This window comes from Podarcis liolepis (assembly GCF_965112155.1).
Source record: "Podarcis liolepis genome assembly, chromosome: 6".
NCBI classification, from domain to species: domain Eukaryota; kingdom Metazoa; phylum Chordata; class Lepidosauria; order Squamata; family Lacertidae; genus Podarcis; species Podarcis liolepis.
In genome coordinates this window covers 15,348,868-15,373,910 of record NC_139559.1, presented here as the reverse complement: position 1 = coordinate 15,373,910, position 25,043 = coordinate 15,348,868, and the positions used below count along the sequence as shown (strand labels likewise).

Below are 25,043 nucleotides of genomic sequence, written 5' to 3'. Positions count from 1 at the left end.
GTCAAAACGTTTACTCAGTAAATCATTTCGTGCAACAACTAGCAACCCTAGTATCTTTTATCTGTTTGTTTTTGTTTTAAAAGCTGGGTACTCGTGGCAGCTTTCCCTCTGGAATTCTCTCGAAGCTTTATTTCCTCCCCAGTTGTTGTTGTTGTTTTAAAAAAAAGCATCCCCGAAGCAACTTTCCCTCATAACCTCCCTCAGATCTTCATCCCTCCCTTCAACTCGGTGTATGTGTGTGTGTGTGTGTGTGTGTGTGTGTGGGAGAGAGAGAGAGAGAGAGAGAGGAGAGCCCGCCTATATCTCCTAATTTGATTAGTTGTCTGGCTCAGTCCTGCTGAAGACTGACACAAAACCGTCTTTGCTGGACAGGTGCGCGCGCTACCTCATTCTCTCCCCCCCCCCCAACCGCGCGCCAAAATATCTAGGAGAAGGCGGGAAAGACCGTTGGTTTTGCGCGCGAACCTCTCTGCCTCAGGAACGCCACGAAAAAAGGATCAGCAGAGAGGGGCGAGCAACGAATAGCAGATTTTCTTAGCCTTCCATTTAGTGCCTTCGCTCCATCTTTTAGCCATGACCTTCCCTGGAGAGACGAACTGGTCCTTGTTCACCTTATTGGACAAACACCGACTTTCACTGAGGGAAGCAGCTGGTGTAACACTTGGAAGCAGGCATGGCCCCTTTGTGGCCAGCCAGAGCTGTGAGATCTCCAGGTAAAGACTCATAGAGGTCACTCCATCGATGTGGGAGACATCCATTGGATGGCCATTTCACAAAGGATTGGGAAAGAGATTTCTGATCTGTCATCACCTAATATGAAACTCGTGCTCTGAAATGAGGGGCATCTACTTAGCTCAGTCTGTGGTGAAACTGTACCCCAGCTACTAGCATGCAACTAGCTTTACTGTACGGAAACTGCAGTTTATCTGTAGTACTTCTATGCGGTTTTGCAACAAAGTATTTGGAGAGCAAACATGTTTTTGTTTCACAGTCCTGTGATCCCAAAGAAGGTTGTAATTGAAACATTTTGGACCTAACCACTTGCATTTTTATACACTTAATGCTTCCTCTTTTCTAGTTCCAACAGTTGGGAGATATTAGAGTGGAGGATCTTTCCCTCAAAAGTACATTGAAATAATGAATGCTTGACTCTTCAGCTTAGTCCCAGTGGCAGCACCTACCCCAATGCCAGGCGTAACACGAATAAAATACAACATTATTACCACAGAACTGCTTCTAAACTGTTATAATATGAGAATATGAAGTTGCTTTGGATATTTGGCATTACAAAGCTGAAAGTAAGCCCTGGTAAAAGTCAGAGAGCTGCTGGGTTTTGTTTTGCCTGTTTGAGTATTATTGCAACTTGTTGCAAACCACCTGGAAGATTATTCCATTGAAAAGCAGGATATCCATTTTCTAAACAAATTAATTGCTGAATTGCCCACAATTATCTCCTCCCCTGAGGAACCCTCCTCAAGATAGGTAACATAACAAGCTCATATTGCAATTAAGTTTACAATAATAATGATTAATTAATTAATGAAATACAACCATCTAAGCTGGTGTCCATAATCTTGTGGAAGCATATTTAAAGGTTTAACTATGTACTGTGTATAGAAGTACTTCCTTTTGTCCATCCTGCATAGCAAGAAACATCTTTTTATCCACTTTTCCTGCACCATGCATAATTTTACATAGCTTGAACTTCCCCCCTTACCTGCCTTTTTTCTAAACTAAAAAACCCCAGAAATTGTAATCTTCCTTCACAGGGGAGTCCACAACTGTGGAACTGTTCAAGAACCACACATGATCTGTGCAGCCTGGGATGTGACTGGACAACTCTACCGGCAAAGGTCTGAGACTGGGAAAAATATACCCCCAAGCCCACAGTCTAATAGACCATGGCTGAAGAGAGTGGAAACAGGAACATCTAGAGTGCTCACATTCTTTCACATTAATTTCATCTATATATGTAGCAAACAACCTGGAATCACAGACTGATTTTCTAGACTCTGAACCGATACATATTTAGTAGAATGTTCTTCTTGGGGGGTTTTCGCCCAAAAGTCAATTGCAGGATACGTTATAATAACCAGATTCCATACATACACACACACAAAAATAAAATAGTGTGCTTCTGATGCTGTATGCATTTATCATACTAATGCACTGGATATATTTAGCATAAGAAATCTGGCACTTTAATAGCTTTGTCTTAAGCAACATATGGTTTTCCAAATTTAATTTAAAATAATTCTAATCTACGTGCATACTGTTCACTTAACACACACGCTATAGGATTAAATCTGTAACTTGGTTTGTTTGTTTTATTCCTGTTGTGAAATAATGATTTAAGTGCATTTCTATTTGTGCTGCCAAAAGAAAAAAGAAAGAAAAAATAATGTTCATGCTGTGACTTGTTGGAAATGAGCTGACAGGCTTTATCCTCATGTGATACATCTGCAGTGCCTTGCTGTTCCCAGCTTAGATTTCTCTGTAATTAATGCTGAGAGCTTTTTAAGTTGGCATGTTTGGCGAGTAATGTATCTTTTTCTTCTTAAAGGTTACTTCATCTTTAAGAAGTGGGAGCTAAAATTAAAGAAAGAACATATGTGATTTGTTCCAATGAGCATGCGATTCAAATCCTTCTCTTTCTCCTTTAAAGTACTCTCAACTTATGTTGGCCCCAAACAGCAGACAATAAGCCTGAATGTGAAACCTGGATCTACCATTTGGCACTGCTCACTTACCCACACATTTTTAAAGATGAAGCTAAATTATCTGCCTTATACAGAACTATGATAAAATTCAATGCACATGGGTCATAAAAGATCATTGCAGCAACTGCAAAAACTGAAGGAATCAGAATTAATTTGGTAAAAAGTTACCAAGTTCCAGCTGGAACAAGAATCATTATTTAACTTTAAGAATTGGTGCATGAATTTGTTTCTTCTTCTTCTTCTTCTTCTTCTTCTTTCCTTTTGTCTTCTGTCTTTAAGATTTTCAATCTGCTTGCAGGGATCCCTTATTTTAATTGATTGCAAATAAGCCACTGGAATGGTGCATAAATGTGCTAAAGAAATAATAATACAATAATATAAAGTACCAGTAGGAAACATAGCAAATGAGCAGTGCTGATGACCCTTGTCTGTTGAATAAATGGAATCATCAAATAATCTTATTCTGAAACTTTTCAACCTGGCACATTAACCATTTTTTAGAGAAAATATATCTGAAAGCTGAGGATTGTGTGGGCCTATATCAATCCAGTCTTATTTTGATAAATGCTAGTTTTCTAACAAAACAAAAACATTTCCAGTTTCCTCCTTTGTAAGATTATGAGTAATATACAATCATCTTCAAAAAGCACTTAATACTATACTTCCTTAATAGAGAGGAAGCATATTATGAGTGTCTGAGGTTCACTGTGATATATATCATCAATGTGCTCCCATTTAAGAAAAGGACCACATTCTTATCCACAACTGAATGTGATCATCCAGAGTTAGAAGTTTATGGTCAGGATCCAAAGAACCACACAAGTATTTCTGTATGCCAAAAGGAACTTTGGACTTATGTTCTTTGAACTTCAGCCAAACTCCCTTCTACCCCACCACCTCCACTCTCATGAAAAATCATTTTTTGAAACCAAGGAGAGTCTCTAAAGTGGTTTGTGATATGTAATGGGTGTGTACTTTCAAGTAAAAAAAAAAATCACTGAGCTAAAGGAAGTTATTGTGAGGGCCTAATGTAGGGTGTTTGGGGTCCCCCCCCAGATCTCAGCTTATATATCTTGGGCTATGGATACAAGTTGTAGGTAGAGTTTTAACAAATTCATACAGCATCTATGAACTGGCAGCTCTGTATAACATACACAACTCTACAGCTGGAGAGCAAGGGAGCTGATAAAATTAAGCAAAAATGTCCTTTTGTTTATAGGGGGTTCCACACAATCTGCTATTTTGCTATATGGGGAACAACATTACATTACTACTGTTCTTAGTTCAGTTCATTGCACACTTTATCTCCCCCCGCCACACACACAATGTTGTTATCCTGCCAAAACCTACATATAATTAAAAACCACAGGCACTCATTCAAAGTGTCAGATCAAAAGGTTAATGTGCTATGGTAGAGAGGAAGTACTTATATTATACCCTTGAACATTTTTTGAAGTTTACAGCATTTGAAAACATGTTAAGTCAAACCCTAGCCAAAGTTAATATTACATCATTTGATTTAAAACATTAATCATAGTTTTAAACCAGTTGATCCAAATGTTTGGCTGCTTAAAAAGAAATATCATGAGAAGCGGTAGGCAGTGTACTTTCTAATGCTTGAAGTGTACACACATGAAATAGCAAATTAAGATTTCTAGGGGTACTGAAACAAAAAAAGTACAGTAAAATGTTTCTTGCAGCTTCATAAATCTAACATACTTAAGGCAGTTATGCATGTCAACATTTTATTGTAGACTTTGGAACTGGTATAGATGCAGTCTTTAATTCTATGTCATAACTTGTTTCAGCACTGATGTTCTTAGAGCAATTGAAAATGTTATTGAAGATGTTATCACAAGTCTATCCAGAAATGAAGCACCCGTTCTCATATTAAATAACAGATCTAACTGGGGAAATATACAGTAGGTATATTTTACCGTGTGTGTGTGTGTAACAATGTTGTTTGTTTGTTTGTTTGTTTATAACATTATATACTATCATCTTAATCACACCAGGTATTAAGGTGGTGTACTGCATAAAACAAATACAAAAACATTAACAACTTTTATTATTGTCTCTTCATGTTTCATGAAACCCTGTGCCATGGTACAATGTTTTCCTGAAAAAAAATCTTCAACAAAATTGTACACTTATTCTTACAATCTGCTGTGTGTGGTTTTCAGTCATGCATGAACTGACAATCTGGCTAAAGGTCACCATGGCTTCAGTGAAAATCACAAATGCTACAGAGTTTTTTAAAAAGTCCCAAGAACAGGTCCCGACTGTGGATGATAATACAAGTTTTGAAGCACTACATTAGAATCTTAGCAGACAGTGAGCAATAAATAAATTAACTGTCTATACCTCTCAGTGGACTTGGGTACTATGGCACCCTCTGCAAGGTCAGAATTTGACACACCCACCCACCTAAGTCCTTGCGATGCATTCCCAAAGATGGATAAGAGACTCTAGGACCCTGTCTCCTTCCCCAAACCCAGAGCCTAACTTACTGGGCTTTGAGAAGGCACCTCACTTGGCTTAGCACCCACTGTGTGCACACCACTCATGCAACCATAAACCCTCTGCTATGAACCCCAGAAAGTTGAGGAATTGGTAGAAGTAAATTAACAGTGCTGGACTGACATGGTTATTAACAATACCAAATTTCAAGCAGCCACGACTGCAGAACCATTCATAAATACAACCCACAGACATCAGAAAGAGAAATAGGGACTGCCAATATATGTGATATCTCATAAACTACAAAGTAATAGGGAAATCATGGACTTCTATTGAACAAAGATGCTACACTACACAGTGTGGTGTAGTAGTCTGTGTTGGACTAGGATCTGGGAGATCAGGGTTTAATTCCCCATTCAGCCATGGGGCTCATTAGGTTACCTTGGGCCAGTCACTGCCTTTCAGTGTAACCTACCTCATAAGTTTGCTGTGGGAATTAAATGAGGAGGAGGAGCATCATTTACATCACCTTGAGCTCCTTGGAGGCAAGTTGGAATATAAATGCAATCAATCAATGGAATCAGGATCTGTTAGTGATGTTTTTGAATAGCTAATTACATACTTATAGCTGGTTTACAAGGATATCCCAAATAGCAACAATTCCAGACCAATTCATCTCAAGTTTTACATATATTGCATCGAGACACTTGGGAAATTAACTCGCAGCTGACTTAAATGTGTTGTACTGTGATTAGTTATTTAATAGCAAACATGCACTGTATGCAGAAGGCTCCAAGGTTTGACTCTCCCAACAGGTTTTGCTTAGGAACCTTACACAGTAAACCAAAATAACTTCCTATGTAATAATTGTGTTGCTTAATCACAACATTCCACAACTGAAATTGCAGATATGATTGTAAAGAAAGCATATTCGAAATATGACTTGTCTCAGATGTAGCCCATTTGGACTTTTTATATGCTAATTTAAACCATGAGATTAGATTGTGTGCAACTGGTCTAAAATTAGATTTATGTTTTGTATGGAAATACTTTCAGATATGACCTATGTACATCTTACCTGCTTTATTTAGATGATAGCTTACCTTTAGGTATTTTTCTAGGGGTAGAGCAAGATAAGAATGGAAATAGTCTGCAGAGAAAAGTCAGGTTTTTTTCTGGATCATAGGCTTTTCTGTAGCTTTACAGTGCAGTGTCTTCTGCCACCTTAAGGACGTAAAAAGCAGTGCATTTAAAAAGTGAAAATGCAGTCATGTCACATTTGCGCAACGAAACCAAGATAACCTTTCCCTAATAATACCACTCCAAATTTCATTGGGATTATACCTATCAACAGTATGTTAATTATGATTGTTATTCATCAATCCTACACACATACCATGGCACACCAGATTTAGAAAATATAGTACAATATTCAGGATGGCAAATAAACATTGTGACCAAATTTCAAGTACATGTTGAAATAAATTATTTATTAGTCACATTTAGGATCTCAGGGCAGTTTACATGACTCTAGATTTTATTTATTCTAATTCCTTACCTAGATCTGACAATATGTCAGTTTAATTTAACCATGTGCAGAGCATTTATATAATTACAAGCAAGGAGTGCATGGGAATTTTTAGAAACCAAACAATATTGTGATTTTTAAATGGATTATTGAATTTTGTGGTTTTTGACTTGCGTGTGTAGGTCCCCAGGCCACCCCTCAAATAACTTCACACATAACACGTAATTTTAGTTTTGGTTTTTGGGCACTATTTTGGCCACAACTTTATTAAAATACAAAATCAGTGAGTGGTTGTTTAGACATTGGTTATGACTATCTGTCCCCCTGCCTGGGACAGAACTGACATCCCGAGGTCCGATCGGTAGCCAGTAGAAGAGAAAGTCAAACTTGGGGGTCATTTGAGCTAAGCGTCAGACCCACGCCGCTCACCCCAGCAGCTCCCCGAAAGCTTGCCTGCCCGGTCCTATAACAAGGATTCCCATAACAGGGATTGGGCGGCCCTGGTCCCATAACAGGGATTGGACGAAATCATGGCAAGCCCCAGGATTCCTTTAATGGAATTCCCTTCAGCGCAATAGGAGGGACAGGCCCAGCCTGACCCCTCCACCACCAGCATATTATAACCAATGCCTAACCGCAACCTTACAAGTTGTGACGAATTGCTGAGTAGTAGGCAAAAACCAAATGGCACAGCCAATCACCAAATGGCAAAATTCCTACTAGGCCCCTGCTCCAAAGCAGACGACCCCATGACAGGCAAAGCAAAGTCAACCGGAAAGAGGGCGGGCGGGCGGGTGATCCGATGCACTCTGCAAAGAGAAAGAGAAACCAGAGTGCACCAATATTTAAAGACTATGGTCCCACCCACCCAATTTGCAACATACAATTTGCCCCAGCAACCCGGTTACCCAATCATGATGCCAGGCAACAACTATTAACCTGCCTGGCAACAAGAGGCCTGGCCTGGTGGCCCACACCGCAACACATGCTCTCATTTATTGGAGAACACGCTTTATCACACCAAAAACAGGTGTGTTACTCCAAAGTCACATTTTAGTCCACTAATTTGATTCAAAGTGGTGCCTGACATCTAAACATCAACAAAAATACCCTTCCACTCCGGAACCCTCTTCCCAATTTGGTCAAGAGACAGTCAAACCTATGCCAAAAAACAGGCAAAGTCATATCAAAATGACATTTCAGTCTACCACCATCAATTAAATGCTCTACTCTGGGAACTCTCATGCTGAGTTTCATGATGATATCTTGAGTGATGGCCTAACCTATGCCAAAAAAACGGGCATAGTCATGCCAAAGTCACGTTTTGGTCCACCACCTTGATTCAAAATGGCCCCTGGCACCAAAATGTCAATGTAGATCCTGCCCATCCTTACCTCAGGAACTTTCATGCCAAGCTTGGTGTCAATATATTCAGAGGCAAGCTGAATCTATGGCCAAAATCTGGGAAAGTCACACCAAAGTCAAGTTTTGGTTTACCATTTTGATTCAAATGGCACCCAGTATCAAACAGCAAGAAAGTCTGCCATCCCACCCTAGAAATCCTCTTGCTGAGTTTGGGGACAGTATTTTGGAAGGCGTACACACATAGAAAACAAATGTTAGAGAGACAAACCCTTTTCTAAATTATAGAGTTGATTACACTCTTCCAAATCCATCTTCCTTTCAGATAGCATTTGACTTTTGCTTATCTGAATTCATGAAGCAACCCTCTTTTGTGTTAAACTTTACATAATAACACCAATTCTGAAAAGTAACATACAGCTGAACTGGTTTACACATCCACAGGTTTACAGATTCTGTAGGTTTGCAGATGACATCTACTGGTAATTGTACCACAAGGAAAATAAGAAGTGACTGTCCCAAATCAGCACCAAAATTTGGTAAGTTTAAGAAACTGAGCAATATACTAATTTATTTTATTTTAATGTAATATTCTGAAGTACAAAAAACATGTCTTTACATCTATCTATCTATCTATCTATCTATCTATCTATCTATCTATCTTCAGTTTCAATACAGTATTATCAGTTAGTCAGTGATGCTAAAGCGACTTTCTCTGTACTGGGGTTACCAATTGGAAGCACATTTGAATCAGCAGGCCCTTCAGTGCCACTGAGGGGACTCCAACACAGCAAAAACTTTGAAACAAAGATCCCTCTCTGGGCTCAGAGAGAGAAGACTGCTTGTAACATCTGTAAATAGTGTGTTTATGTATAGTAGTGTGTGTTGGTTTTGGCCTAGTAAACTCTGCTAAATGGGTTTTCTGCAGTGAACTTAACCACTTGACTGAGCTTCCGCAGCACATATGTCCAACAATCCCAACAGATTCTTCTTTCAGATATCCCATTTTGTAATGTGTTGGAACAGTAGACACCAATATAATATTCAACTAAAACACTTTTCCTTTACTGTAAAACTATTCTGTATGTCCTTTGCTCAAACTAATTTAAGAATAATGTAGATATGAATATATATATTTGCTTTCGTAGATTTTCACGGGTACAGGAATGCAGGTTTTGGTGTCTTCGGGTGTCTTCCCGTGTAAGAGTTGGGGTGTCTAGGCGACGTTTCGACGAGGTCTCACTCGTCATCTTCAGGCTGGTGCTTTCGGCTTCTTGTTACTGGAACAGAGCAGGATCTCAGTGTTTGAGTTCCTATAAATACTGTTGAGGGGGTGTGGTGTATAGCCTCCAACGTTCTGGGCAGAGAGGAAGTTCCCAGGTTAGTGTGCCTTTTCTTCTTTTGTTCCTTAATTACTTGAGGGATATCTTGAGTGATTTCTTGAGTGATATTCTGAGTACCACTTAGGTGGGTCATTAGGTGTGGATTAGTTGCTAAAGCTTTCGTGTCTTGACCTCTTGAGCTTGTGAAGAGTTTTTCTGAGAAGATGGCTGTACTGCACTTAGTTGTGCTCTGGCTTGGCTTCGTGTATAGGGGCGAGCTGTGGTTTTGTGCCCTGTGCCAGCCAGATCTGTGTAGGGATTGCAGGGGGGTGCAGCATCCGGAGGTGCCACTATATATATTGGAGGGGGGGAGATGACCAGGAGTTGAATTCCCAATGGTTAAGGTATTTTTAGGCCACCCAGAAAACCCAAGATTATATTTTCCCAATAGAGCAAAGGTAGGGGACCTCCAGGCAAGTGGGCCAATTAGGCTCAGCAGGGGACTTAATTTAGCACAAAAGGCCATTTTCTCCAAACCACACCCACCTGGCCCACACCTGACTGTGAGATCTGATGTGGGGCAGGTAAAGGTACAACTGCAGGGAAACAATCAGGAGCCTTAAAGTGTACTGCCTTTTGTTCCTTGACAAACAAGGCTAGCAGTAAGATGAGCACCATACTAGCACTGAAACTAGATTGGACTCAGGGTAACTGATTAAAGGAAATATTTGAAAAAGGTTTGAACATTTTTTCCTACTACACATCAAAGCTTGGGACAGAAAGTTTACCTCATAGTAGGAATCATACTTAGTAGGAATAGTTTACCTCATAGTAGGAATTAGGCACTGAACAGAGTGGAATATTGGACTACAAAAGTCCTGTTCACCCTCAAGATTTCGATTTGAAAAAGAGGATACTTGTAATTACAGCAAAGTACATTTTTCTAACCTTGCAGAAACTTCATTGATTAGTATATATAGACATAATGGTATAATACATTTTAAAATAAAAAGAGCACACCAATCTTTATTCAGAAACACTCAGATGGCTGGTAATATTTACTAGCTGTTATTTTATATTTCAGCTCTATTTCTTAAAATATTATCTATTATCTACAAGATGGTGCAGACAAACATTTATGCAACAAAAAGGTAATAACTTTGTATGTAACTGCAAAATTGAAATAACCATTTAAAATTAAAAATGTGATATAACAGATTTGGCACAGTATGTATAGGTGAAGTATTGTTATGATGCAAGCTGAGCTCAGGTTGAATGTTTTTAGCACTCAGCTGTTGCTTCAGCAACAATCAACCATAGACAAGGTCTTATATAGGAGCAGTAAACACCTTTCCTGAAAAGTGCCTCTTCAGTTAAAGGGGCTTGGCTCACACCAGTGTATTGACAGAGCAGGGGAGCCTCTGGTTGTATTGGAGCTTCTGGAATGGAGTCCTCTGAGTCAGAGGACAGCAATACAACATCTTTGGGTTAAAGTGGCACAGTTGAGTGTCAAGACCCCGCAGCCACACTCTCGTTGGAAATAACTCACACAAGGACACGGATATTAGGTTTATGTTATTAGACAAATTTGGGCCACAACTTTATTGAAATTACAGAATGTGAGCAGTACTGGCTTAGGCATTGATTGGACCTGACTATATCTGACTCCTGCCCAGTGTGCAGGAAGTCCAGTAAGGGTAATCCACCGGTAGGGGGAACCCTGTCAATGTGAACCAACTCAAGCTCCCCCTGGTGTTTCCATCGGGGTCGTGTCAAGGCCCTAGCCCCCAGCCGGGCTTCAGACTAGATCTACACCCCCTGATTCCTTTAACGGAATACCCTTAAGCATGGAGGGGCAGGTGATGGCCACACCTCCCCTCCCCCCACACAAGGTCAAACAATGCCTAACTGCAACCCTAAAAGTTGTGACGATTGCTACGAGGTAGGCAAAAACCAAGTGGCCAGTGCCAATTTGCCAAGTGGAAAAATTCCTACCAGGCCCCTCAGACAACCAAGGTGACCAACCAAAGTCCATAGCAAGGCCATCGCCTAACCTGCAAAATAGGGAGGGCGGGTGATTGAGGAAGCAAGCCAAAGAGAAAGCCCTCTGGCTCGCTCCTTGGTTTAAACAGCTCCAGCCACGCCCCCCCCGGCCAGCGGATTGGTTGACCAGGCTCTGACGTGGCCAGGTTCCCCCAGGCAACAGGGGACAAGGTCCCCCGCCCCCGGTGGGGAGTGGGTGGCCACGCAGTCCACCGCAACTCCTCCCCACTGGGAAGTGGAGCGGATTTACCATAGGCACATCTTGTGGATGTGCTTTAGGATTGGCCCTGCATCCAGTTCCCCTTCGCACTTAAGTCTTGAATCTCATTTCCTGAGGAAGGAGAATCTAATCTCAGGGTTACTTATTTTATTTATTTATTAAATGTATAGACCACCCTTCATTCGAGGATCACATGGCAGTTTACGATATAAAAACATAAAAATGCATAACATAGTCATAAACAAAAACAATACCACCCCCCACCCTGCCACACACAGTTTAAAATGACAAAGATTGTTTAATTAGCTAAAGGTCTGGGAGAAGATGAATGTTTTTGCCTGGTGTCTAAATATATATAATGAAGTATTTCAAACCTTTTAAATCTTTTAGAGCAAACAACTCAGAAACTACTTAATGTATGAGCACTGTGTCTGGACAGTGAAAAGTCATAGCCCTTGTCATTTAATTTTGTCATGGACCTTGAAATGTTGATTTAAAGGTTTCCTCATTCCCATTCTTCACAGCATATGCCATATTTTTCCATGTATGTTTTTTGCTGAGGTTTTTTAGTCAAACATTGGTGGTCGTTGTCTTATACATGGATGGTGAATGCCAGAACACGCTTGTGGGGCTAACACTTGCCTGTTGCAACACTTTCCACCTGGGGAGGGAGCTGGAGGAGGAGGAGCACCTTGTGGTCCCGATCCACAGGTCAGTCATAGTGGGGACTATGTGCCCAGGCCACCAGCACCTCCCCGGGTGCGCCTCCCCACCAGCTCCCCCCTGTTGTAGAGCCAAAAGCGCAGCTGACTTGCAGTTGCTGAACACCCCAAGGTGGCTGCTTTCAGCTTGGCCAGAAAGAGCCCACCTCATGGGCGACTGGCAAGGCAGCCCTGAGGCAGCTCAGTAGCACGATCCCTTTCTGCAGGGCGGGTGAAGTAAGGGATGCCCCCCTTTCTCTGCTCAGATGCCCCTGAGCTGGTGGGCCATGCTCTGCTGTTAAAATATTGTTTTCTTAATTTTGGGTTCAAAAAAATTGGGCTCATCTTATACATGGGGACGTCTTATACATGGAAAGTACTTGTTTGGACCAAGGCTATGATTGTTGGATTGATATCAGTTTAGGAAGGCAGGTGGTAGAAGATAATATGCATGGTATTTAAGTACTTAGACTATATTCCCTATGTAACATCAATGTTTATGGTACTATTATTATTTCATTTATTTTTGAATGACAATATTTTGTATCTTGACAGAGATATATTTTACACTGATACAGCACATTTTGGTAACCAAAGAGTAGTGGACGACATTACCAATGACATTTCCTGTATGCTCAAGATCCCAAGAAGGAGTCTGCATATTGTTAAGTATCAAAAAAAGTTTTATTACATGATCTGTAAAAATGTATCACATTTGGAAAAGTACAGCAAATTATTATCATTTGAAGCTGTAGAAGGCACAAATAGGCCAAGAAAGTTATTGCGTCTAGCTGACGATGCCAATAAGGAGAGAAATAAGAAAGCTTGGTACATTGCTACAATCAAAAAATGCTTAATTAGTGTCTCAGCTCTGTTAGGAAAATTTCTAGGGCTCCTTCCTTGAAGTAGACTGCCAAAAGCCTCTAAGGAAAGAGGAGTCAGGTACACAAGGTAGGCTCAACAGAGAATTATTAATCATTAAGACAGCGCTGAATGGTCAGCCACGAGGCTATTGCCACAAGCATGGTCTGACAACAGTACATGCTCTCAGGCTCTTCTTATATACTCTTCTTCTATCAGGTAAATACATGAAATCCTCTTGCCCGTATCATTTATGCAACATTATTGGCTAAAGCAATGTGTGAACAGCTTGTGGATACTCTACCTGGCCTTCCAATTGGACACACCATATTTGGAGTTGTTTTCCACTTAGAAACTCCCGTTATCTTATTAAGATGTCATCCTCAATCATTCCTTTTCAGCAGGTTTTGGCTTGCATATTCTGTTACCTTTCCCTCCCAAACTTGTCCTTGGCAATTCTCCTTGTTTGTGCTAACTCCTTACCATTACATTCCAATATGTTTTCCTCCTCTTATCTGGCCAACTATTAGTCTCCTGTTAAAGAACATAGTTGCAAGGTTCTTGCTGCTTACGTACACTGCTTTGGACAGGCAGTTCTGACTCTAAGCATAGTCAGCAATTTTGATTTTAAATACTTCTATAATATTCATATCATTATACATGTTCTATATATCTAACACAGTACACATATTTCTGACAGCTCAAGGCCCCCAGATTGTGAGCATCCCAGATATTTATAAGGAACAGAATTTGCAGTAGCTTCATTTATTCTTATTTACTTTTCTCTTTTGCAACTTTCATTGCTTTCTCATTGAACTGTTTAACTTCTCTAAAGCAAACACAGTGTGACATCAACATTCTTTGAATATTTGACAATGTCTGCTCTGTAATTATTCCTAGATCTAGTGATTCAAGAGTTACTTGTTCAATCATCTAATCACAGAAGTCATAGCTAACAAAAAATTATAATGTCTTTACGAAACTATTTTTATTATTCACACCTGTGTTCTGAATTGTATAAGCATTACTTTTATTTATTTCTACAGTATGCAACATTATTCTTTATTTCTGTGGTACACTGTAACCATTAAGGATGACAACAAAACATTTACTTATGGGCTCAGAAATACAAGTTTCATAGGCCTGTAAGACTCACCTCACATTTGAGATGGTATTACAGCTTCTAAATTTTTCTCCAGCTTTCATTTTAGTCCCCAACCTGTTCTACCTACCATTCTCATCAGTGCAGTGGTAGCTGCAAGACACAGAAGAGGAAAGTGAGGTCTTTCCCTCTGTCTGGTGGTAGCACTCCTGTAGGCTGCCAAGAAGACAGGTTGGTCTCTCTCCACTCACCCCCCTTGCCATACTTTCCTTTCTATGCTTAACATGTTGACATTGCAGTGGCCCTTGAAAAAACTACAGGGGCTGCTTCGGTGTCAGAAAATAGACAGTGAGTGCCACTGCAACAATGGGCAGGAAGAAACCTTTCTCTTCCCACTTTGTGTTGTAGTGCCAACCCTGTAAGTGAGATGGCAGGATTTTTGGAAACCAGTTGTCAAAAGGGACTTGGAAAGTGAATGGAGTTCTACAGTAAGCAACTTATTTCCAAAATCAGATTGAGCCCAAAAACAGACAAGATAATTCACATTTTTTTTCCACAGCTGTCTACCAGCAAAGGTTGCATTGCTGGTAATCTAAGTTATGTTGAAGAAGATGGTACAAAAGTGAATTGTACCTGCAGTACAACAGTATGTATTACTAATTCCTTAGAATAATAGAATCATAGAATTTGTAGTGTTGGAAGGGAATAGTTTTGGTTAATTAATTTACATATTATATAAATAAATATGCAATTGAGGTTTTGCAGCTGAGCAAATAAAGGAGGTGATTTCAAATATTTGCAAAAGATAAATGATTGCTCAATGCATTTTGTATATTATAATATTTCCTCAAGAGTTGGGGAACTCCTATTCTTTCTCAGGAGTCCTAATGTAGTATCGATATTTTAGTTTGCAATTGATGTTTGACTACAACTTAAGCAGCAGAGACTGTCTAAGAAAATGTTGGAGCAGTGTAAGAAAAGGGGTTAAAACCAATTGTTCCTTAGCTATTGCTTCTCTTAGAACCGTAACAGAATGCCTGTCCAAATCCATAAAATATTCAAAGATGTTGCAACGTGTTAATAGTAAACATATAAAATCTCAACACTTCATAAACCAATGTATGCTTTGAAGATGTTCTACTCTATATGTATAGATCAAGATCTTTTGGGAGAGAGAAATTAAATGATGACATTTTAATAAAGTTAATAACATTTATTCTAAATCCTTTTAAATTCCTGATGTCTTTTGAAAACATCCAGTATATATGAAAATACTATCAAATTATAAGGCCATGTTCAGATATAACACTAAACCTTGATTTCAGATATAATACTAAACCCATATAAAGAAATGAGATTTGAAGCATTCCATCATGGCTAGAATCAAACTACTTTACTGTGGAATCCAAGTCTAGTAGGGGATCATTTGCACAAGCCATAGTTGCCCACAAACCACAATAAGAAGCCATTGGCAAATGATTGTTTGACAGGTTCAGATGAAATAGCAAACTATGATTTGCCAGAAATCAGGAACAGAAGTTTCTCCTCACCTTACACACAAAGGAGGAAAGCATATGCCCAGGGCACATGACTCGGGCAATACATGGTTCACATAGTTCAGAGGTTACTAAAACATGGATTAACACTGGCCACATTCACACATAACACTAAGACAAACTGTGGCTTAGTGCAAATGAGCTGGCTTCCATAGAGGAGATTGCACCTGCTTTGCTCCTCCCCAGGCTTCATAGCTCAGTGCAGCAGGGTAACAAAGCCATCAACTGAACTGTAGATCATGCTTAAGGTCTCTCTTTCACCACAGTCTCAGGTCTGGATGACACATTAAGCCATCCTCTCTAGAAGCTAGTATGCTTGCACAGTCCCCACAATCCATACTTTATACAGTATTGTGACATGTGAACAGGGTCATGGACACAGAGTCAATGTTGAAATTTCCTTTTACTAAAGCTGTTACCTTTGACTAGAATACACTATTTATTTCTACAGTGGTACCTTGGTTGTTGAACGGCTTGGCTCCTGAACAAATCAGTTCCCGAACGCCGCTAACCTGGAAGGGAGTGTTCCGGTTTGCAAATGTTTTTCAGAAGCCAAACGTCCTCCGTGGCTTCCAATTGAGTACAGGAAGCTCTTGCAGCCAATAGGAAGCCACACCTTGGTTTTTGAATGGTTCCGGGAGTCGAACAGACTCCCGGAACAGATTAAGTTTGACAACCAAGGTACCACTGTATTAATGAAACATTTCAAAAATATTTAACAATACATATCAACAACAAACCATATATAATTTTTTTCATTCACAAAAACATTTTTTAAAAACACAGTTCATCCAGAGTGGGCTTTTTCAGAAGTTCAATCACTGCCTTTTTCAAGAAGACCAGGACCACTTCCTCCCACAAAGATGCATTGGTCACACCATGGATCCACCCAGCCATACACAGTGGAGATGCTTTAATAAGTCAAGTGGTGCAAGATAGGAGGGAATACATTACTTAAAAATAAGCTTCTCACTCAGAGAACCACATGCATTCAGTTCCCTAGTGCACACAATCTGGCCCATTCATTCCAATGGAGAAAAAATAACTATATGAGCAACGTAAGACATATTTCCTTTTCTAGGACTAAATATCAGGTTCCTTCAAGATTAATATTTCTCAGGGTATCCTTATATTTTAGTATGTCCAGATGTTCTATCTTGAACACCTGCAATGATATAATGGTTAAACAGTAAGGCCACACACTTCAGCTTACAGTATATAGGTGCTTATGCCAATTTCTCCCCTCCCCCATCTCCTTCCCTGTTTCTTTCTCCATATGTTTGCCATATTGAGACAAATTCCAATATGAGATATGAAATGTTAACAACCTTTTCCATAACTCTGGAACTCATATCTCACTTGAGTTGAATAATAGCTGAAAGGCAATAAAACACATGGAAAATACAGCAGTTTAAAGTGTCTGTAAACATCTGTCATCAGCATGTTTAACGTTTGCCCTTTCTAGTGGCCATATGCAAAATTCAGCACAAAACAAAGTTGTTATTTGGGAAGAGTGTTTTGGGCACATTGATTTCATGGTTATAGTGTCAAACATGGACCTGGGAGACCAGGATTTGAACCCCCAGTTGGCCACAAAGCTCGCTGGGTGACCTTGGGCTAGTCACTGTCTTCCCTCAGTCTAACCTACCTTGAATGTTTTGGGAATTACATGAGAAGGGGGAGAACCATGCCCACTACCTTGAACTCTTTGGAGAAGAATAGTGGGATATAAATGCAATATGGGGTGTTAAGGGTGGGGTATTACCTCTGATGGGGGAGACATTGTGCTCCTTCTGGAGCAGTTTGTCCACCTTTGGTCCCACCCTGCAGTCAGATCTCAACTGTGGCTCCTGGAAGCTGTCATCACGCAGCAGTGCTCAGGCATATCTTCAACTAACCTACTAAACCAGGTGGGGGAGCTGATGGGTCTCAAACACTCAGTGAGGTAGGGATTTCCCCTGCATATGAAGATGGACTGGTAGATTGAGTGGACAAAACCAATAGTGGGTCCGAAGGTCAAGAAGGTTGTTTCTGCACGTGCAGTATCCATCAATACACATGGAGTCTATAAAGCAATTATTAATGTAGAAAACTATATTGGAAATTAACAGTTAAGGCCTTTAGATGATTTATTCCTGTTTCTGTTTATCTAATTATTAAATTCCATATCTTTATTTTTGGTACTTTGCCTTTTGTTGTTTTAGGTAGCCGTACCATCTAATGTAGAAGGAATGAGAAGTATCCTTTAAGGAAAACATCTATCTGTAGACTGGGGGAGGGTTTTTCTTCTAAAGAGAGACAAAGACCAATATAAAATTTGTACTTCTTTTTCTCCTTAAAATATTGGCTCTGATACTAAGTTATTTACTACAGTATTCAGCACTTAATTGTATGGCACAATGGAATCCCATCAATATTTGTGGCCTTAATTTTATAGATTTGATCACAGAAGCAAAATTTATTCTAATTGTTGAAAAAGATGCAACTTTTCAGAGACTGCTGGATGACAACTTCTGCAGTAAAATGTCCCCATGCATAATAATTACGGTATGTAGCTAACATTTTGTAACTCTGGAACTTATTTGACTGGTAGTGGAATGATTTCTCAATATATATTCAAAACATTGATAATTATATAAACTCTACTTAGCCATTATTTCCTTAGGGAAAAGGTGTGCCGGATGTCAACACAAGGCTTCTAGTCAGAAAGTTATGGGATACATGCCATGTGCCTATCTTTGCTCTCATGGATGGTGATCCACATGGTAAGTGTGAGAAATGGAAATGAAGATAGTCCTTCTCACCATATAATTTATAAAGATAGAGTAGTCTAAGAGCAGAATAAGACTTTATGATAGAAACAGTTCTCTCAGTCTCATGGCTCCCTTGTAAAATGATGCTGGGAACACTTTCAGGAGAAAATTGGAATGAGATACTTAACATTTTCCCACCCAGCAACCCATCATCCCTCCCAAGCTTTCTTCTGAAAACAAAAGTGAACTTAGCTGCGGAAGCGGGCAGAGTTGGCAGCCTTCCAAGTGCCGCCTACCTGACATTGGCATGATTTCTGCAAAAGCAGAGTTAGGAACTCTGCCCTACTGAAAAAAATTGGGAAGGCAACATATCTATTAATAATTCATAGCACTATTTTGGTATACAAAGATTTACAATTAAGATACATTGCTAAATCATACATTGATTTATTTTCACCTTTCAAAAAAAATGCAACCATGTATTCAAAACACCAATGGTGGCTCAATCCAAAATCCTATCCAACATGCTGGGGAGGGGAGTTTAGATGAAGTGGAGATATATTTCTGCCCAGCCCAGAAGTGCTCCTCCAGTGGACTAATGCTATTGCCCCAACCAAAAGTGAAATGGGGCATTCTATGAACCAAATCTGCCCCCCAATAGGTATACCTCAATTTACATTTCATATCATCTTTATATTAGGTATTGAAATAATGTGTATCTACAAGTATGGTTCTGTGGTAAGTTTTTTACAACTTTAAATTCAAAATTCTGTTGCACCATGCTAGAAATTACAAAAGAAAGAATTGAAAATGAAATTGTATAATAAAGTTCTGATACAAATTTATGTTGTAACCACATTTAGAGTATTTTGTATAGTTCTGTTCACTCTATCTCCAAAAATACATTGTAGAAGTAAAAATGGTACAGAGTGGGGCAACCAAAATTATCAGGGGTTATAACTCATTCTCATGAGGCTCCTGTAGGGCTCTTAACCTTGGGATGGAACTTTCCCCTGGAGCATATAGGCGATGTGTCTTCATTGCTTCTCCATTGGAAGGGCTGCCCTGCACTCCTAGACTGATCCTGCCAAGTAAACTAAAGTTGAATTGGGTTTACAGTGTAAGCCTAGCCATGTCTACTCAGAAGTAAGTTCTACTGAATTCAATGAGACTTACTTCCAGGTAAGTGGGCTTTTGGATGCAGCTAAGTGCATAGAAGGAAAGGGTCCTGAGGGGCTTAGTTTATGAAGAATAGATCCACAGCAATCAGTGCCAGGATCTGAAGGCGGTAGGTCAGGATCAGTGCCAGGATCTGGAGGGGGTAAGATGCCTTCAGCCAGCCTGCCCAACATGGATCTCTCTTTTTGTTCTCCCTTCTTGTTCCCAGCATACCTTGCTAAAAATACTCTTTTACCCTCACCTCATACCCAGTTACCCTAGCAACCGTCCAACCCCCAGTCTCTGTTCACACCTCAGGACAGGAGGGAAGGACAGTTGTCTTACATTGCCAATGGCCCTCAATGGCCCTGTATTGTTTCTTAATATCCTTGACTTAGCCAGGTCTCTCTCTCCCCCCCCCTTTTCTTTTCTTTCTTGCATAGGCTAGCCTAGGAATTCTTCTGCAGTTTGTATTTCTCCCTTCACAACCCAAATAATCAAAATCCTACTATTTATTAATTTCTAGGGTTTAGGAGGGTCCCTGAACCCTAGTATAACATAGTATACCTGCATCTCTACCAAAATGAGCATGGGTCGTGAACTTTTAGATGGAGATTCCTCATCCTGGATAGATGTGACTAGAAAACAGGATTCTGATGGGTTTTTTAATAGAAGGACTGAAGCTCACCTAAAACCAGTTATCTCAATAGAAAGAGGCTATAATTTACCTATTGTCTATCCTACTACCACCAATATCTTTGTCAGATAAACTTCCAAGCTGACATTTTTCTTTTTTTTAAAAAAGTATTTTTATTTAATTTTATCAATATAACCCCAATAACAAAATAGAACTTAATGAGACAAACACATAAAAATCAAAACAAGTCTTGGCATGGGATGCTCCATTCACACAAATAAATAATAAAGCTTATCTAGATATTTGCAAGACAGGTAAGTGGAGAGTACTGTCATAAGAACTGAGAAAACGAGAAGTGTTTTTTTCACATTTCAGTCTATGTCATTTGAAGCCCATCGCCTCACAGTTCCTGCTATAAGATGGCTTGGCCTTCTTCCATCTGATTTTGACCGGTTAGTTACTTTTCTAAGAACTTTAATTTCCCTCATTCTTTCACAAAAATGAAACCAAAAACAATACATTTACTTAAAATCCCACAAAACTGGGAAACTTCTGTTGGATTATTCTGTATAAAATACACATGGACAGCTACAGGGTAAGAGGGAGGGTTTTTCAATCAGTGCCCCACTCCTTTTATTTCAGTGTGTGGATTCATGAAAATATTTTTAAACAAGTGTGAAAAATAAGATACAGTAGTCAGATTCATCTATCTGCCTTTCAGACTGAGTATACCCAAGACTGCATTGATTCCATTGACTAAACAAGATCAAAGTAAACTGGACAGTTTGAATACAAGACCTTATATTGCTTATCAATCAGCATGGAAAAAAGAAGTATGTACATTTTTTTACTATTTTTTATTTTTTGAGCTTCTTGAACTCATTTCCCCTCTTACTCTACACAGAAAGAATATGTTACCTTAATTAGAATAATAGAATTATGTGATTCTAATTGAGGTAACGTATTCTTTCTGTGTAGAGTAGGAGGAAAATTCATACATCATCCCAAACAACAGTTTAATAGCATGGTGTTTAATGAGGAAGCCATGGTTTGCAATCAACTACCAAACTCAAATCAGAACTAGGTTTCCAAATTAATGCTTGGATCCAAGCAACTGGGAGGAGAAATCTATTCCACAAACTCATGTGTAACAGCTAGCATAGGGGTGGGGAACCTTTTCCAGTTCAGCAGGCCAGATTGGCCTTACCCCAACAGGCCAAATTTGACAGGTGGGTGAGACATCCCATATATCGATAAGCTGTCATTATGACATCAGATTATTGACAGGTGTGTTATCTCACTCACCTATCAAAATCCCTTGTACAACATTTCCCAAGCACCCCACAGCCAGCTGGCTGTCAGGCAACTGGAAATTACTGTGCAAGGGCTTTCAACTATTAGAGCACTTTTGAATCAAAGTTCATGTGTTCTGCTAATTAGCTTTGTGTAATCTACCAACTGACATAACCCATGGCTCTGCCTCCAGATAATGCACTATTGAGACAGGAGTGAGTGTATTAATGTGAATGCTAAGAGAACGGAAAAGAAAAGCAGACTAACAGATCACAGGTATAGATTGGATTTTAAAAAACCTTTATTGGTTATATACAACACAAAAGTTGGTTTATCAATCACAGACGGTTTATCTTTAAGACCACTTTCATTTGTGTATTGAATAAACAGCTACTGTATTGCATAAGATTTGTCCAGTCATGCTTGTCCTTTTATCACTTTTAAGTTATTAGTTATTTTCTCAGCAATAGCCAATAGCCAGTCCTTTCAAGGCCTTCCAGGTTTATATAGGTAGAATAAATCATTGGTATTTAAATTAGTATTTAGGCTTATAAAAGGGACAACAAACATGCTGCATATTTGTAAAGCCCGTCCATGACTTTTTGTGATCTTGGAGTTCAGCTACCACAACTACACTGAAGTCATATGTGCCTGTGAGCCAAAGCCACATAAAAATACAGTTCACTAACAAATGCATGATTTATTAAGCACATTGCCCACCTGTCCTCCCACTGACTGTAATTGTAATGAAAGACAGTTTATTATTAATTATACCACCAAATAAACTACAAACAGGAAACAAGAAAAGACCACATTACAGATCTTAATATATCTGACAACTTTGATTCATATAGTAAGTGTTATGTACTGAAGTTCTCACCCTGGGCCAGCAGGGGGATACTGTAGATAGTTCAGGTCCACATATGCAAAGAAGGGATCGAAACTGACGTTCAGTGATTAGATAGCTACAGAAAGTTGTTACAGTTACGTTGTACTGGAGCTCTATATAAGCAGGCTGGCTGAACCCTTCAGTTCAATTCTGTTCTGACCTGTGAATAAACAAGAGCTGTTTGGAGAATCGCTGTGTCGTCTGATATGTTCACCCACAACTCAACAGTAAGCTGCTTTATTTGTTGCAGTGTAAGCTTTTGATTTTACTGCAGCAGTAGCAGCTGATAGGATTGAGCTGTAAACTGCCATGCATAATGTAAAAAAGAAATTACTACAAGTAAAAAGAGATCAAGACCATAATCTAACACAAACATAAGCATTCTTAAATCAATCAAAATCAATGGTTTCAGTTCACTTACACAGTACATATTCAATTGTGGCCAAAAGCTGCTCTTATACAATAAAGGTTTGTTTTTATACTATGAAATAACTTGAAACTGGAACAAAACTCTTTTGTTTCTGATGTGTCACAGTTGCTCTTCTAGATCACTGTTAAGTGTAATATATGCATCATATCAATTTCAATAGAAGTTTAATTTCCAATGCTTTCCTTTACAGCTAGATATTATGGCAACATGCAAAATGAAGGCTGAAATTCAAGCATTGACGTATTTTTCATCCGATTATCTTTCCAGAGTGTATTTGCCAAATAAATTGCAGTTCGGTGGATGGATATGAATATTCAGTCAACTGTTAAAACATTTAATGCATCACTGTAAAAAAGTTTCATGCAATCCTAATTGAAAAGCTGCAGAATTTTTTTTTTTTACAATTTGGGGTGCATTGTTTTTGCCTTTGATCTTTTTTAAAAAAATTGGAAAGAATGATAATTTCCTTCCATGAATCCACATTATATTGCAGCCACCTAATATGTACTAATTGCAAATTGTTAAAAATAAAAAGTGATTCTTACATTCTAACATTTAATTTAAAACCTTGATTAATTTCTCATAATTCAAGATACAAAACTGGTATTTTTAATGCAAACTATTGTTGCAAATACTGTAAGATGTGATGTATCATATATTCATTCTTTTATTTCAGCTTACAGACAATTGCAAATTAACCACAAGATAAAAAACTATAAAATGATTATTCCCCATCTTTATAAAATTTCCTAGAAAAATGGAAGCATATGCAAACATTCAATATTTCACAGGCACTTGCAGTAGTATTGAAGCGGCTCAATGCATGGGAGTGCAGTGCCAGAACTTTTCAGTGTAGGAACACCAGGGTAGTTGATGGATCTTCCTTGCTTTGGCATGTGAATGAGGTGACTATGAGGCTTTTAAGTGTGGTTGTGACATAGAAACCCAGAGCAGCATTCCCTAATGTCCTCCAGTTCAACTGTGCTGCAGCAACATTTGTGCTTGCTGGGGCTACTGGGAGCTGTTAGTCCAAGACATCTGGCGGTAGCTAGGTTTGGGAAGTGGTTGGACAGTGTTCTCGAAACTACCAACATGAGTTTGACCAAACTGCGGGAGGCAGATGAAGAGGGAGTGCCTGGCGTGTTCTGGTCCATGGGGTCATAAAGAGTCGGACACGACTAAACAACAAGGTTTGGGACGACTGGCAAAGAGGAAGTCAGAGAATGAGGAAAATTATCAGAGACTGAGTACTTTAGTTTTGATGGGCTTCCTAATTTACACTTGTTTAAATGGTAACATTTCTCTACAAAATTGTTTGCTTTCTAATTAAATGCTAAAGATTGCATTTCAGCTGGAGGAAGATCTTTATTAAATATGTTTTTCAAGTTGAACCAATATAGTCAGAAGAAAGAATCACTAAGTTCAGTGGAGTTGTTAGAAGTGAAGATCACTGAGTTTAGCAGTTTCCTCCCCAGGAAGCCATATATAACATTGCTGATGTAGTCAAATGGTCTTTATGCTACGTACTGCTGCCTAGGGGTGCGCGCGCGAATGGTAACAGACCAACACAGCTAGCTAGCTGCTCTTTTGGACGGCTCTTGAGGACAAGGAACCGAACTCTCATTGGAGACGTGCCTATAGGGGGCGTCACGACGAGCTCCTGCACTTCAAAATTTACCATTCCCTTACACCTGGCCACCTGTTAACCCCCTTCAAAAGCAGGTAAAATGCAAAACTAGATGCATCCAGATTTGTCGTTGAGCAAACTTCCCAACACCTCACAAATAATAATTTTTAAAATCCAGATTTTTTCCCTCCTGCGTGCCTTCAGCCAAAATTGTTACCTTTGGCTAAACTGAAGCAATAGCCTAATCGCGGAACCGCGCGAGCATCGGAAGCCGCCTTGCAATAACCTAAAAGAAGCGGCTTCTGCGAACAGACACAGCCTGCGAAAGAAAGGACCGACCGGGTAAAGCACGTGAGCGCTCGCCAGAGGCCCCGCCCACCT

The 25,043-nt window shown here is 39.4% G+C and overlaps 1 protein-coding gene and 1 long non-coding RNA gene across 7 annotated transcripts; one reads left to right on the top strand and one right to left on the bottom strand.

Moving 5' to 3' along the window:
* Positions 1-391: 391 nt before the first annotated feature.
* On the top strand, positions 392-23,581 carry SPO11 (SPO11 initiator of meiotic double strand breaks). 6 transcript variants are annotated; one of them, XM_083508208.1, is made up of 13 exons: positions 392-713; positions 4,529-4,642; positions 8,515-8,609; positions 10,477-10,543; positions 12,912-13,020; positions 14,879-14,965; positions 18,080-18,113; positions 18,313-18,422; positions 18,541-18,640; positions 19,329-19,366; positions 20,799-20,875; positions 21,145-21,256; positions 21,910-22,038. In XM_083508208.1, exons 1-13 carry the CDS (start codon positions 574-576, stop codon positions 21,922-21,924), a joined length of 1,098 nt encoding a protein of 365 aa, XP_083364334.1. In that variant the 5' UTR covers positions 392-573; the 3' UTR covers positions 21,925-22,038. The 6 variants fall into 6 exon arrangements, with proteins under 6 accessions (XP_083364334.1, XP_083364332.1, XP_083364335.1 ...); XM_083508206.1 differs by lacking the exon at positions 21,910-22,038 and adding an exon at positions 23,226-23,581 and having other exon boundaries at positions 393-713; positions 18,325-18,422; XM_083508205.1 differs by lacking the exon at positions 21,910-22,038 and adding an exon at positions 23,226-23,581 and having other exon boundaries at positions 395-713.
* LOC310709173 lies at positions 21,996-24,987 on the bottom strand. Its single transcript, XR_014527386.1, has 2 exons — positions 24,880-24,987; positions 21,996-22,902 (listed from the first exon to the last, which is right to left on the bottom strand). It is a non-coding gene; the product is annotated as an uncharacterized lncRNA (long non-coding RNA).
* Between the last annotated feature and the right edge of the window lie 56 nt (positions 24,988-25,043).

Coding starts and splice junctions, on each gene's coding strand:
- SPO11 (XM_083508205.1), top strand. CDS start 574: ATGACCTTCCCTGGAGAGACGAACTGGTCCTTGTTCACCTTATTGGAC. Junction 18,641..19,328: donor CATGGATGGTGATCCACATG/GTAAGTGTGAGA, acceptor TCTTTATATTAG/GTATTGAAATAATGTGTATC. Junction 20,876..21,144: donor CTTCCATCTGATTTTGACCG/GTTAGTTACTTT, acceptor TCTGCCTTTCAG/ACTGAGTATACCCAAGACTG.